The 12,681-nt window shown below is 53.6% G+C and overlaps 1 protein-coding gene across 3 annotated transcripts in view; it reads right to left on the reverse strand.

Annotated features, from left to right (window-relative positions):
- The window catches only part of stk40 (serine/threonine kinase 40), a 92,174-nt gene extending 85,840 nt beyond the window's left edge, over positions 1 to 6,334 (reverse strand). Inside the window, exon 1 of one of the 3 annotated variants that reach the window (XM_068006428.1) lies at positions 6,113 to 6,334. Coding sequence is in view for 2 of the 3 variants with exons in the window: in XM_068006426.1 (XP_067862527.1) it covers positions 4,497 to 4,544 (48 nt within the window). In the remaining variant the exon portion in view is untranslated. Of the gene's footprint in view, positions 1 to 4,496; positions 4,769 to 6,112 lie in introns of those variants that run through there. The other 2 variants (XM_068006427.1, XM_068006426.1) reach the window with 2 other exon arrangements.
- Between the last annotated feature and the right edge of the window lie 6,347 nt (positions 6,335 to 12,681).

Genomic DNA, 12,681 nt, shown 5'->3' on the forward strand with positions numbered 1-12,681 from the left:
GAGGAAGAGAAGAAGGGAGGGGGGGGGGGGGAAGAGAAGAAGGGAGGGGGGGGGGGGAGGAAGAGAAGAAGGGAGGGGGGGGGGGGGGAAGAGAAGAAGGGAGGGGGGGGGGGGGGAAGAGAAGAAGGGAGGGGGGGGGGGGGAGGAAGAGAAGAAGGGAGGGGGGGGGGGGGAGGAAGAGAAGAAGGGAGGGGGGGGGGGGAGGAAGAGAAGAAGGGAGGGGGGGGGGGAGGAAGAGAAGAAGGGAGGGGGGGGGGGGAGGAAGAGAAGAAGGGGGGGGGGGGGGAAGAAGAAGGGAGGGGGGGGGGGGAAGAAGAAGGGAGGGGGGGGGGGGGAGGAAGAGAAGAAGGGAGGGGGGGGGGGGAGGAAGAGAAGAAGGGAGGGGGAGAGAGAAGGGGGGGGGGGAGGAAGAGAAGAAGGGAGGGGGGGGGGAAGAGAGAAGGAGGGGGGGGGAGGAAGAGAAGAAGGGAGGGGGGGGGGAGGAAGAGAAGAAGGGAGGGGGGGGGGGGGGGGAGGAAGAGAAGAAGGGAGGGGGGGGGGGGGGGGGGAGGAAGAGAAGAAGGGAGGGGGGGGGGGGGAGGGGGGGGGAGGAAGAGAAGAAGGGAGGGGGGGGGGGGAGGAGGAAGAGAAGAAGGGAGGGGGGGGGGGAGGAAGAGAAGAAGGGAGGGGGGGGGGGGAGGAAGAGAAGAAGGGAGGGGGGGGGGGGAGGAAGAGAAGAAGGGGGGGGGGGGGGAGGAAGAGAAGAAGGGGGGGGGGGGGAAGAGAAGAAGGGAGGGGGGGGGGGGGAAGAGAAGAAGGGAGGGGGGGGGGGAGGAAGAGAAGAAGGGAGGGGGGGGGGGGGAGGAAGAGAAGAAGGGAGGGGGGGAGGAAGAGAAGAAGGGAGGGGGGGAGGAAGAGAAGAAGGGGGGGGGGGGAGGAAGAGAAGAAGGGAGGGGGGGGGGAGGAAGAGAAGAAGGGAGGGGGGGGGGAGGAAGAGAAGAAGGGAGGGGGGGGAGGAGAAGGGAGGGGGGGGGGGGGGAGGAAGAGAAGAAGGGAGGGGGGGGGGGGGGGGGGGAGGAAGAGAAGAAGGGAGGGGGGGGGGGGGGGGGGGGGAGGAAGAGAAGAAGGGAGGGGGGGGGGGGAGGAAGAGAAGAAGGGAGGGGGGGGGGGAGGAAGAGAAGAAGGGAGGGGGGGGGGGGAGGAAGAGAAGAAGGGAGGGGGGGGGAGGAAGAGAAGAAGGGGGGGGGGGGGGAGGAAGAGAAGAAGGGAGGGGGGGGAGGAAGAGAAGAAGGGAGGGGGGGGGAGGAAGAGAAGAAGGGGGGGGGGGGAGGAAGGAAGAAGGGAGGGGGGGGGGGGGAAGAGAAGAAGGGAGGGGGGGGGGGGGGGGGAAGAGAAGAAGGGAGGGGGGGGGGGAAGAGAAGAAGGGAGGGGGGGGGGGAGGAAGAGAAGAAGGAGGGGGGGGGGGGAAGAGAAGAAGGGAGGGGGGGGGGGGGAGGAAGAGAAGAAGGGAGGGGGGGGGGGGGAGGAAGAGAAGAAGGGAGGGGGGGGGGGGGAAGAGAAGAAGGGAGGGGGGGGGGGAGAGAAGAAGGGAGGGGGGGGGAGGAGAGAAGAAGGGAGGGGGGGGGGGGGGGGGGGGGAAGGAAGAAGGGAGGGGGGGGGGGGAGAGGGGGGGGGGGGGAGGAAGAAGGGAGGGGGGGGGGGGAAGAGAAGAGGGGGGGGGGGGGTGGGTTTGTTTGGGGTTTTGTTGGGTTGGGGGGTTGGGGGGGTCGTTGGGGGAGAGAAGAAGGGAGGGGGGGGGGGGGAGGAAGGGTTGGGGGGGGGGAGGGGGGGGGGGGGGGGGGAAGAGAAGAAGGGAGGGGGGGGGGGGGGAAGAGAAGAAGGGAGGGGGGGGGGGGAGGAAGAAGGGAGGGGGGGGGGGGGGGAGGAGAAGGGAGGGGGGGGGGGGGGGGAAGAGAGAGGGAGGGGGGGGGGGGGGGAAGAGAAGAAGGGGGGGGGGGGGGGGGGGAAGAGAAGAAGGGAGGGGGGGGGGGGAAGAGAAGAAGGGAGGGGGGGGGGGGAGAGAAGAGGGAGGGGGGGGGGGGGGAGAAGAGAAGGGAGGGGGGGGGGGGAGAGAGGGAGGGGGGGGGGGGGAGAGAAGAAGGGAGGGGGGGGGGGGGGAAGAAGAAGGGAGGGGGGGGGCGGGGGAGAGAGAAGAAGGGAGGGGGGGGGGGGGAAGAGAAGAAGGGAGGGGGGGGGGGGAGAGAAGAAGGGAGGGGGGGGGGGGAAGAGAAGAAGGGAGGGGGGGGGGGGGGAAGAGAAGAAGGGAGGGGGGGGGGGGGGAAGAGAAGAAGGGAGGGGGGGGGGGGGGGAAGAGAAGAAGGGAGGGGGGGGGGGGGAAGGGGGGGGGGAGGGGGGGAAGAGGGGGGGGGGGGGGGAAGAGGAGGGGGGGGGGGGGGAAGAGAAGAGGGAGGGGGGGGGGGGGAAGAGAAGAAGGGAGGGGGGGGGGGGGAAGAGAAGAGGGGAGGGGGGGGGGGGGGGAGAGAAGAGGGAGGGGGGGGGGGGGGGGAGAGTTGAGGGAGGGGGGGGGGGGGGGAGAAGGAGGGGGGGGGGGGGGGGGGGAAGAAGGGGAGGGGGGGGGGGGGGAAGAGAGAGGGAGGGGGGGGGGGGAAGAGAAGGGGGGGGGGGGGGGGGGAAGAGGTGAGGGAGGGGGAGGGGGGGGGGGGGAAGAGAAGAAGGGAGGGGGGGGGGGGGGAAGAGAAGAAGGGAGGGGGGGGGGGGGAAGAGAAGAAGGGAGGGGGGGGGGGGGAAGAGAAGAAGGAGGGGGGGGGGGGGAAGAGAAGAAGGGAGGGGGGGGGGGGAAGAGAAGAAGGGAGGGGGGGGGGGGGAAGAGAAGAAGGGAGGGGGGGGGGGAAGAGAAGAAGGGAGGGGGGGGGGGGGGGGAAGAGAAGAAGGGAGGGGGGGGGGGGGGGGAAGAGAAGAAGGGAGGGGGGGGGGGGGGGGGGAAGAGAAGGGAGGGGGGGGGGGGAAGAGAGAGGGAGGGGGGGGGGGGCGTTGGAGCGGCGGGGGAGGGGGGGGGGGGGGGAAGAGAAGAAGGGAGGGGGGGGGGGGGGGAGAGAAGAAGGGAGGGGGGGGGGGGGAAGAGAAGAAGGGAGGGGGGGGGGGGGGAAGAGAAGAAGGGAGGGGGGGGGGGGGGAAGAGAAGGGAGGGGGGGGGGGGAGGGGGGGGGGGGGGAAGAGAAGAAGGGAGGGGGGGGGGGGGGAGAAGAAGGAGGGGGGGGGGAAGAGAGAAGGGAGGGGGGGGGGGGGAGAGAAGAAGGGAGGGGGGGGGGCGGGGGGGGGCGAGAAGAAGAGGGAGGGGGGGGGGGGAAGAGAAGAAGGTAGGGGGGGGGGGGAAGAGAAGAAGGGAGGGGGGGGGGGGGGAAGAGAAGAAGGGAGGGGGGGGGGGGGGAGAGCAGAAGGGAGGGCGGGGGGGGCGGAAGAGGGGGGGGGGGGGGAAGAGAAGAAGGTGTGGGTGGCGGGGGGGGTTGCGAGAGGGGGGGGGGGAAGCGAAGAAGGGAGGGGGGGGGGGAAGAGAAGAGGGGGGGGGGGGGGGCGGAAGAGGGAAGAAGGAGGGGGGGGGGGGGGAAGAGAAGGAGGGGGGGGGGGGAGAGAAGAAGGAGGGGGGGGAGGAGAGAGAAGGGAGGGGGGGGGGGGAAGAGAAGAAGGGAGGGGGGGGGGGGGAAGAGAGAAGGGAGGGGGGGGGGGAAGAGAAGAAGGGAGGGGGGGGGGGAAGAGAAGGGAGGGGGGGGGGGAAGAGAAGAAGGGAGGGGGGGGGGAAAGAGAAGAAGGGAGGGGGGGAGAGGAGGGGGGGGGGAAGAGAAGAAGGGGGGGGGGGGGGGAAGAGAAGAAGGGAGGGGGGGGGGAGAGAGGGGGGGGGGGAAGAGAAGAAGGGAGGGGGGGGGGGAGAGAGAAGAAGGGAGGGGGGGGGGGAGAGGGGGGGAGGAAGAGAGGGGGGGGGGAGGAAGGAGGGGGGGGGGAAGAGAGGAGGGGGGAGGGGGGGGGGGGAAGAGAGAAGGGAGGGGGGGGGGGGAAGAGAGAGGGAGGGGGGGGGGGGGGGGAAGAAGGGAGGGGGGGGGGGAAGAGAGAGGAGGGGGGGAAGAGAGAGGAGGGGGGGGGGGAAGAGAGGAAGGGGGGGGGGGAAAGTGAGGAGGAGGGGGGGGGGAAGAGAGCGGAGGAGGGGGGGGAAAGAGAGGAGGAGGGGGGGGGGAAGAGAGGAGGAGGGGGGGGGGAAAGAGAGGAGGAGGGGGGGGAAAGAGAGGAGGAGGGGGGGGGGGAAAGAGAGGAGGGGGGGGTTTTCTTGTTATGCGGGTTTGGCGGCCCTTGAGGGGGGGGGGAGGAAGAGAGGAGGGGGGGGAAGGAGGGGGGGGAGGAAAGAGAGGAGGGGGGGGAGAAAGAGAGGGGGGGGGAAGGAAAGTAGAGGTTCCGCTCCCCGCCGCCTAGGGCTCTCCCGACCTCTTCCCCCTCCCGGTGCCTATCGCTCCCCCCACCCACCGTCACTACCTCTCGGCTCGCAGGCCGTCCCCCACTAAGCCCGCTCCCGCCTCTCATGCCAGGCCCGCAGGTTCACCTATTCGCTCGTTCGGGCTTTTTTTTTGAAAATAATAACTATGTACAATTATTATTAATTTATCCCAGGGAATTCAATGGATGGTAGAAGCCAGCCTGGAGCGGCCCGAAGCCCGCGGAACGAGGCGAGACTCGGCCCAGCAAAAACGCACTCCATCTCGGCAAGGCCTCGCCTTTTCCACCGAGCGGTCAGTGCGGGCGGAGCGACAACCTGACAACGAAATGACGCACAACTCACCGCAAGCCCCGCCCCCCCCCCGGGTTACCGTTGCTGTGATTGACATGGTAAATCCGTCGAATCAGCCAGTCACCGCTCGACACACGGGGGGGAGGGCGGGACTTTAGACCCACACCTGGTCTTGCTGCGCTGTCCACTCTCTAGACTGACAGCTAACTGAGCCATCACAAGTGCGCGCTTGGCACACGAAGGCGGGGCACGTGCCGCTCCGTAAATAGAATTGGGAGCAGGTCTGCGCGATGCAGAGGTGACCAGTGTATTTAAACCAGGCTTCAAGCTGTCATAAACGGTGCATGTACTTATTATTTTTAAGCTCGCAATCTATCTGCAGCTTGCTACTTTTTAATGCATTAACGTGCAATTTTAATGCACTTCCAACCATTTTCAATCATAAACCACCTCCGTGCAGTAACTCTTAGTTTTGATCAGGGACATATATTTCCCCCTGGGCTCCTGTCCTAATATAGCAGTGCGCTGGTTTTAAGCAGAGGGATGCCCTTTCACAGCAGTGGCCTTGAATAGAGTCTGAATTTTGACCCTTTATTTTGGGAGTGGGGCATCCTTCTCCTGAAATATGCACAGTTTGTTGAGTCAATGTTGTTGAAGATTTGATTCAACTGCACTCGAAGAAGTTTGGAAGCCTCAAGAGGTTATCACGTTTATCACATTAGCGTGCAATCCTGTTTAAAAAATCGACGCCAGGACATTTACTGCTGAAGAGGGGAAAAGCCAGACAAGCCCACGACCAGCACGCTAAACATAACCTTCATTACCAGATCGCTGTCGGTTCAGTTTTAATATTTGTCTTTGCAGGCACTATGTGAGGTTATTTATGATCAAGTTTATTTATGATCAAGTTTATTTATGATTCAGTCACAATGAGGTTTTATTACTTTTGTTAAACGCCTTTGATTATTAGCGGCGACCACTTGAAAACTTTATTTGCCAGAAGAGAAATATCTTTCATTGGAACAAGAGGTCATTCAGCCTCCCCTTTCACAATTACTTTTCCAGATCCGCGTATGTCTAAAGACAAGATGAGAAATTCATCATAAAACGCAGCTTGTAACTTGAATCGGATCTTTTCGTTTACACATACTGGAAGAGGGGAAATTAAAAACACATGGTTTTGATCATTGTATTAGAAAAGGAAGTCACTATTTCCAATCACTCCTGCGAGCTCGGAGGACTCAAACTTTATAAATAATCACACATCATTTAGAATCAGTTGACATATATTTGAAGATCAGTCAAATTCCCCCTCCCACACACACACACACACACAGATGAAAGGTGAAATAGTTTGCTTTACCTACCATTGCGATCTGCTCTCTCGCCAGCTCTAGACTCTAGACTCGGATTTTTGACAGTGTTTCCATTCACACTGGTGTCACTAACCCCCGCATTCTGCAGAATCTTAAAGGTCGCAGATCCTTTTTTTTTCGTCGAATGAATCCGATCACATTTCCTCTCTTCCCCCAACTCCCTCCTTTCCTGCTGAAATTGCCTCCTTCGTCCAGGTAATTGCAAAGCACACACACACAGAGATCACAGTCAGCCAATGGGGAAATCCAGAACAGTACACAACGCCAACCAATCCAGTTACCTGTGATATCATAAAACCCCCCTTCCCCCTCCCTCTAGGAGCAGGTATATCAAGTAACCATTTGATTAAAACGGGAGTTTAAAAAAGGAATCGTGTTTGGACTCTAAAACAGGCTGTGAGCTAACCTACAGGCGAGAGGAGAGTTGTGACTGTGTGCCAACGCAATGAATAAAAAACGTCAAAAGTGCAAATTAGATTTAAATAGGCATAGCAATAAAGCTGGGCGAGTGAGTAATCCATGACTCTCTCTGTCTATCAATCATTCCCGAAAGAGGTGCTGTCACCAGCCAAGTTTATGCATACAGTATTTTAGAAACAACAACTTGCAATTATATAGCACCTTTAACATAGTAAAACATCCCAAAGCTCTTCCCAGGAGCGTTATCAGACAAAATTTGAGACTGAGCCACATAAAGAGATGTTAGGACAGGTGACCAAAAGCTTGGTCATAGAGCGTTTTAAGTTTTAAGGAGCGTCTTAAAGGAGGAGACAGAGGTGGAGAGGTTTAGGGAGGGAATTCCAGAACTTAGGGCCTAGGCAGCTGCGGGCACGGCCGCCAATCGTGGAGGGATGGAAGTCGGGGATGTGCAGGAGGCCAGAATTGGAGGAGTGCAAAGATTTCGGCGGGTTGTAGGACTCGAGGCAGGAGAGAATGAAAGCCATACAGAAAAAAAATAGTGGAAACAGTGAAGCAAAAGAAATAGGAACATAGGAACAGGAGGAGGCCATTCAGCCCTTTGAGTCTGTCCTGCCATTCAGTTAGATCATAGCTAATCTGTATTTTAACTCCATTTATCCGCCTTGGTTTACATCCCTCAATACCCTAACCTAATAAAAGTTTATCAATCTTAGTTTTGAAATTTTCAATTGACCTATCCTCAACAGCTTTTTGGGGAAGAGAGTTCCAGATTTCCACTTCCTTACATCACCCCTGAATGGCCTGGGTCTAATTTTAAGGCTCTGTCCCCTTTTCCTGGACTCCGCCACCAGAAGAAATAGTTTATCCGATCAAATCCTTTAATCATCTTAAACACCTCCATTAGGTCACCCCTTAATCTTCTATACTCAAGGTAATACAGCCTAGTCTATGCCACCTGTCCTCATAATTTAACTTTTATTGCCTCGGTATCTTTCGAGTGAATCTGTGCTGCACTCCCTCCATATCCCTCCTGAGGTTATATTGGTAGTATATAAGGCACTCGTTAAACCCTTTTCCTCTGCACTTGCTTAAAAGCTGTCCATCTCCAAAATTATCCAGTTCTGATGAAAAGTCATTGACCTGAAACATTAACTCTGTTTCTCTCTCCACAGATGCTGCCTGACCCGCTGAGTGTTTTCCAGCATTTTCTGTTTTTATTTCAGATTTCCAGCATCCACAGTATTTTGCTTTTGTTTTACTGGTTAAACCCCAACTGGAGTATTGTGTGTGAACTTACCGTGGGAAGAACTAATCTGTCTCCTGTGGCTTTGCGCACGGGAAGACAAGACCAAGTGCAGTGTTCAGGTCAAGCAGGATTTGAGGGTGGGGGATATTTGGACCAGGGTGTGCAGACCTAATTCAGTCCTCATTTTAAAGTTAGACATTTTGTCCTCATTTTTATATTGTATTTTGACTTTAAATGTTTATTTTAGGTTAAATAGCGAGATTTACAGCAACTTGGGAACCAGACAAGTAGAGGCTCTCTGCAGTGCAGACTGAGGAGCTGGGAGATGTAAAACTGAGGCACTAAAGCGCCACCACTGATGGGAGGGTGTAATTACAGTGTGATAAGTTTACATGGGCAATTTTCATTACAAATATGGATGTGGGAATTTATAATGGAAAACCTGATAGGCGGTGTCTGCAGATGTATTATTTCTAATATATTATCGATTGATTATGCAGGAGGTCAGGGCAAGTTGTTGACACTGACAAAGGGTTCAAAAACTAGGGGACATCATTTAAAAATTAAGAATAAATAAAGACTACGGGAAGAACTATTTCACAAAAGGAGAATAGATAAAGGATAATTTATCAGAGAAGGCAATCAAAGGAAATAGTATAAATGGGTTTAAGAAACAATTAGATGTGTTTCTGGAGAAAGAGGGGATTGACAGACATAAGAACATAAGAACATAAGAAATAGGAGCAGGAGTAGGCCAATCGGCCCCTCGAGCCTGCTCCGCCATTCAATAAGATCATGGCTGATCTGGTCCTAACCTCAAATCTAAAATCATGTCCAGACATGGTAAGAAACTGGAATTGGAATCAACCAAAAAGGCGATGGTTTGCTGAGGCAAAAAGCCTTTTTTCTCTGTTCGCAAAATTTCTTATGTTTACAAAACATGAAGAAGAAAGTGATTTTAAAACACTAACATTTTTGAGAATATGGATTCCTCGGCAGTGCTTTTTTGCAGGGTCGACATAAATAACAAACATTTCCAAAGTCACATTAAGATCATTCCATCACTTGTATAACAAAAACCTCGGTTTTAAAAGCACTGCTGCGTCTCACTGCCATCTATTATACCCACTATGGACACCTGATAATATTTATGTTTTGAGCATCTTTCTAATCCAAGAACAGAACCACAAGATACCGAATGACTTTCCATTAACTTCAATTAAACTGAAATAATTTCTCAGCCAGAAATGACCCTCATTAAATGGTATTTTATTATACTCTTAAATTGTTCAATACACTGAATATCGCTCGCTCAGTCCCATTTCGCTCTTTAACTTCTTGTGCAGATTATACTTTACATCATAAAGTGCTTTAGATTCAATTTCAACAGCAGTGTTGAAATATTTTGATGTACAAACTGTGAGCTTGTCCATTGTTCCTTTCCCCTCGCAACACAGCGCCCTGTGGTCCATCACTCAGCAGTCCCACTCAACTGAAGCAACAGGCTGCTAATGAAAGGCAGCCCTGAAACCATTCTCTGGTGTTAGAACATCTTTTTATAATAATAATAATAATAATGCCAGATCTGTACTGACTAGTAACAAATCAAGGGTAAACTCAATGTCGACCAGTGAATTTATTTTAGAATCAGTTTGATCAAATTCTCATTCTTGCAGAGGTCTCGCATTTGGGAATAGGGAGGGGGGGTTGTTGTGTCTACGGCAGAGGAGGCCTAAGTTTTCCTCGTGGAGCCTGGAGGAGCAATCCTGCTTCTCTTGGCCTCACACAGAAACTAAAATAAACTCACCTGTTTGGGCCTCTTCTGGCCCCAGCTCTTCTTCTCTGCTGTCTTCACCTGGCTCGAAAGCCACACAGGTTTCTGGCTCAGACCGGTTCAGTTTAAATTGCAGTCGGGTCCCGATGAGGTAATCGTGCGTATGTAAAGAAGGACCCCCGCCACCTTTGGGTAGTTGTCTCAGTACAGCAGTTTAAATAGTCAGCTCCCTGTGGCTCCACGGTGGGTAAGGAACTGCCCACCCAGCAAGTTTCCACCAGGCGTGGTAGGGTTAAAATCGTCCCTGGATTCTCTGGTCTCTCAGTGCCCCGATAGGTAAGTGTGGAACTTAATGATGCAGATGCAAGAAAATTCCAGCTTCAATCTGTGATCTGTGCTGAGTTATCTGATTCCAGTGCGGGTGTTGGTAGGGGTGCTACATTTGGCTTTAGCATGGTGGGGGTAAAAAATCAGCCAGGGTTCCCACTATTGATTGCTATCTAGGCTCACAATGGGAGAATGCCACTGAGGTGTGGTATGCAGCTGATTTAGCTGATCTCAGTCAAGGTGGCAATGGGACAATAAAGTGGTCTCAGCACTCCTGGAATATGGATCTGATTGCTGTCCAGTGATCCTACTGAAAGGTCCGTGCGTCTGTGGATACTGGGTGAGGACAGGTGCGGTAGATTTCATGTACAGTGTCTGCAGAAGAAACAGGCTTGATGGGCCAAATGGCCCTTTTGTCATTCCGTGCTTATGTTTAAGTGAAGACGAACTGCACATTTACTGTAATTTTTACCATGATTCTCAGATAAACAGAATCCAGCCTCGTGAGGTACTAATAAGGCATCAACCCATGTAGAATTAAATGGCAATTGGAAACTACTATTAGAGATCAAGAGCCAGATAGCCTTTTACCCTTACTGGGCTATTATCTTCACCACAAAACAGATTGACTTGAATAGCAGTGATAAGGACAGTGAGGGAAGAAAGGTGTTAACCACATACAATTTGTCATCTTTGAGTACGAGTTCAGACATATTCAGACCCTAAATATAGTCTAACGCACAAACTGACAACCAGACTGGCCCAGTCAGGCTCTGAAACTTGGCATATGTTGGATGTGGGAGAGTTTCAGCCACATCTAAAGGCTTCAAAAAGTGTTCAGTGACCTTTAAGCCCCATTGAGATGCTGCTCCTAATGTTTTTGCATGTCTGTTATTACATGTTATAGCTCAACCACAAATTAATGACTGGGAAACATGAATCATTAGCAAGGCTATTTTGTTGCTCCAAAAGTACACCTACTTATTTTCAATCTTCGTGTGTTTTTTATACCCTTTTTTTTCTTTGCAAGAAGGAGCATTATCTATCTCAACAGAAGGCAGTGAGAACATTTTAATTTTCCCACAGGCCCCAAAATTGAATTGTAGATTGCTTACCATAGGTGGAGTCTTTGTTTGAAAGAAGTTCAACGCTCAATTATTGTACATTGTGTTGTTAATGTCCTCCTTGAAAGCTGCAGCGTAAGAGGCTTCAGTGGCATGGCTGAATGGTGGCACAGAGACAGACATTCCTGAGATCAACAATGCCCTGGCAATCTCCTGGACAAACTATCTGGATGACTTGAGGCATAGTAACCATCTCAAAGTCCTTCCCTTTGGAGACATCTGTTCTGAGATAGCTTCTGTCTCTAGAGGTGATATTGGACACAGGCAGTATCTCATCAGTCGCATGTTATACGCTCCGCCTGGTATAAAGTTCCATTGACTTCAATAGAATTGAATATCGAGGGTGTTGTATAATGGTCGGCAAATGTGATTCCACCTGTTTTGTGTCATTGCCCATATCCAATTTCACCTCCTCTATATCTACAGAACTGAGTCTTACAGGTCAAGATATCTTCACAGTTGGAAACCACTTGATTTCTTTCCCAGCAGCCAGACTGTCCTTCAGTTAGGTTCTCCTTGAACTGGACAGCAGTGACAATGGAAGCAACTGTGTCTCAAGCTTGTGGTGATCTCCTCCCACCTGGCTGCAAAGAAGTGAAGCCAGCCACCCCCACCTGTGTTCCCGATGGAGCAGGGGAAGAAGAGTATCCCTTGTGCATTTGGAGCAGAGCCAACAAGTACCTCCTTTTACTGGCTTCACCCTCATTTTGGAAACCTTGATTCCCTTGTGCCCTCTTACCCTCCAGCCTCCTTTGGTTGCAGTCCAAAGGGAGAACAGATGGTCAAAGCCTGCAATGGTGAAAAAGGTAGAGTCTTGTGATATTTGGAATAAAGGTTCCAATTCTGAGGCTCAAGCTTCCAAAGCCTCCACAACCAGGCTGTGGGCTATCCTGGAATTAAATGCAAATGCCTTAAAGGAAGAGTCGTGGGCCATCTCCCCCTTGGCAGAGGACATTTCCGCCTGGTTCTCATCCTCCTTAAAGCCTGATTCCCTGTGGAACCTCCTCAGGTTGCATATGACAGAGGGCTTTGCAATCTCCAGGTAACAGGGAAGAGCTCTATAAAGCTGCCCGACAGCATTATTAACACAAATGAATCCCTGGGTCAACAGCTGCCTCCAATCAGGAGGTGAAGAGTCATACTCTGGGTCTACCGAGGAGGGAAGGTTCAGCAAGCGATAGACTATCTTAATAACTTGAGGATCGGAACTGGGAGTCCCCAAAGCCTCCTGGGAAAGAAGACCTAAAACACTGCCTAAGCAGGAACTCCCTACTTCTCAGTAAAGTCGGAGCCTCCCTCTGCTAGTGACAGATTTATATATGGCGCAGAAGGGAAGGACTTTCATCAAAAATCTTAAATTGCTTGTGACTTAGTTTCCTTGCATTCAGATTCACTCTCACAATGCATGAACAATAAAGAAGAATTAACATTTAACTGAAGATCAGTACCTCTGTCCTGCCCGCCCCACCCCCCACCAAAAAATTGGTCTTAACCAACAGAAGTTTATTTTTTCACTGTTAAAATTTGAATCAAAAGTTATATACGAGGACACCAGTTAAAAAGGAATAGTTCACTCCCATCTGATACTATACAGCTTGTATGGTCTTGGTGTCAGCTTCACTCCCGACTGGTAAAAATGGCTCATGTGTGTCTCAGTGTCAACTC

The sequence above is a fragment of the Heptranchias perlo genome, chromosome 26 (genome assembly GCF_035084215.1).
Source record: "Heptranchias perlo isolate sHepPer1 chromosome 26, sHepPer1.hap1, whole genome shotgun sequence".
NCBI lineage: Eukaryota > Metazoa > Chordata > Chondrichthyes > Hexanchiformes > Hexanchidae > Heptranchias > Heptranchias perlo.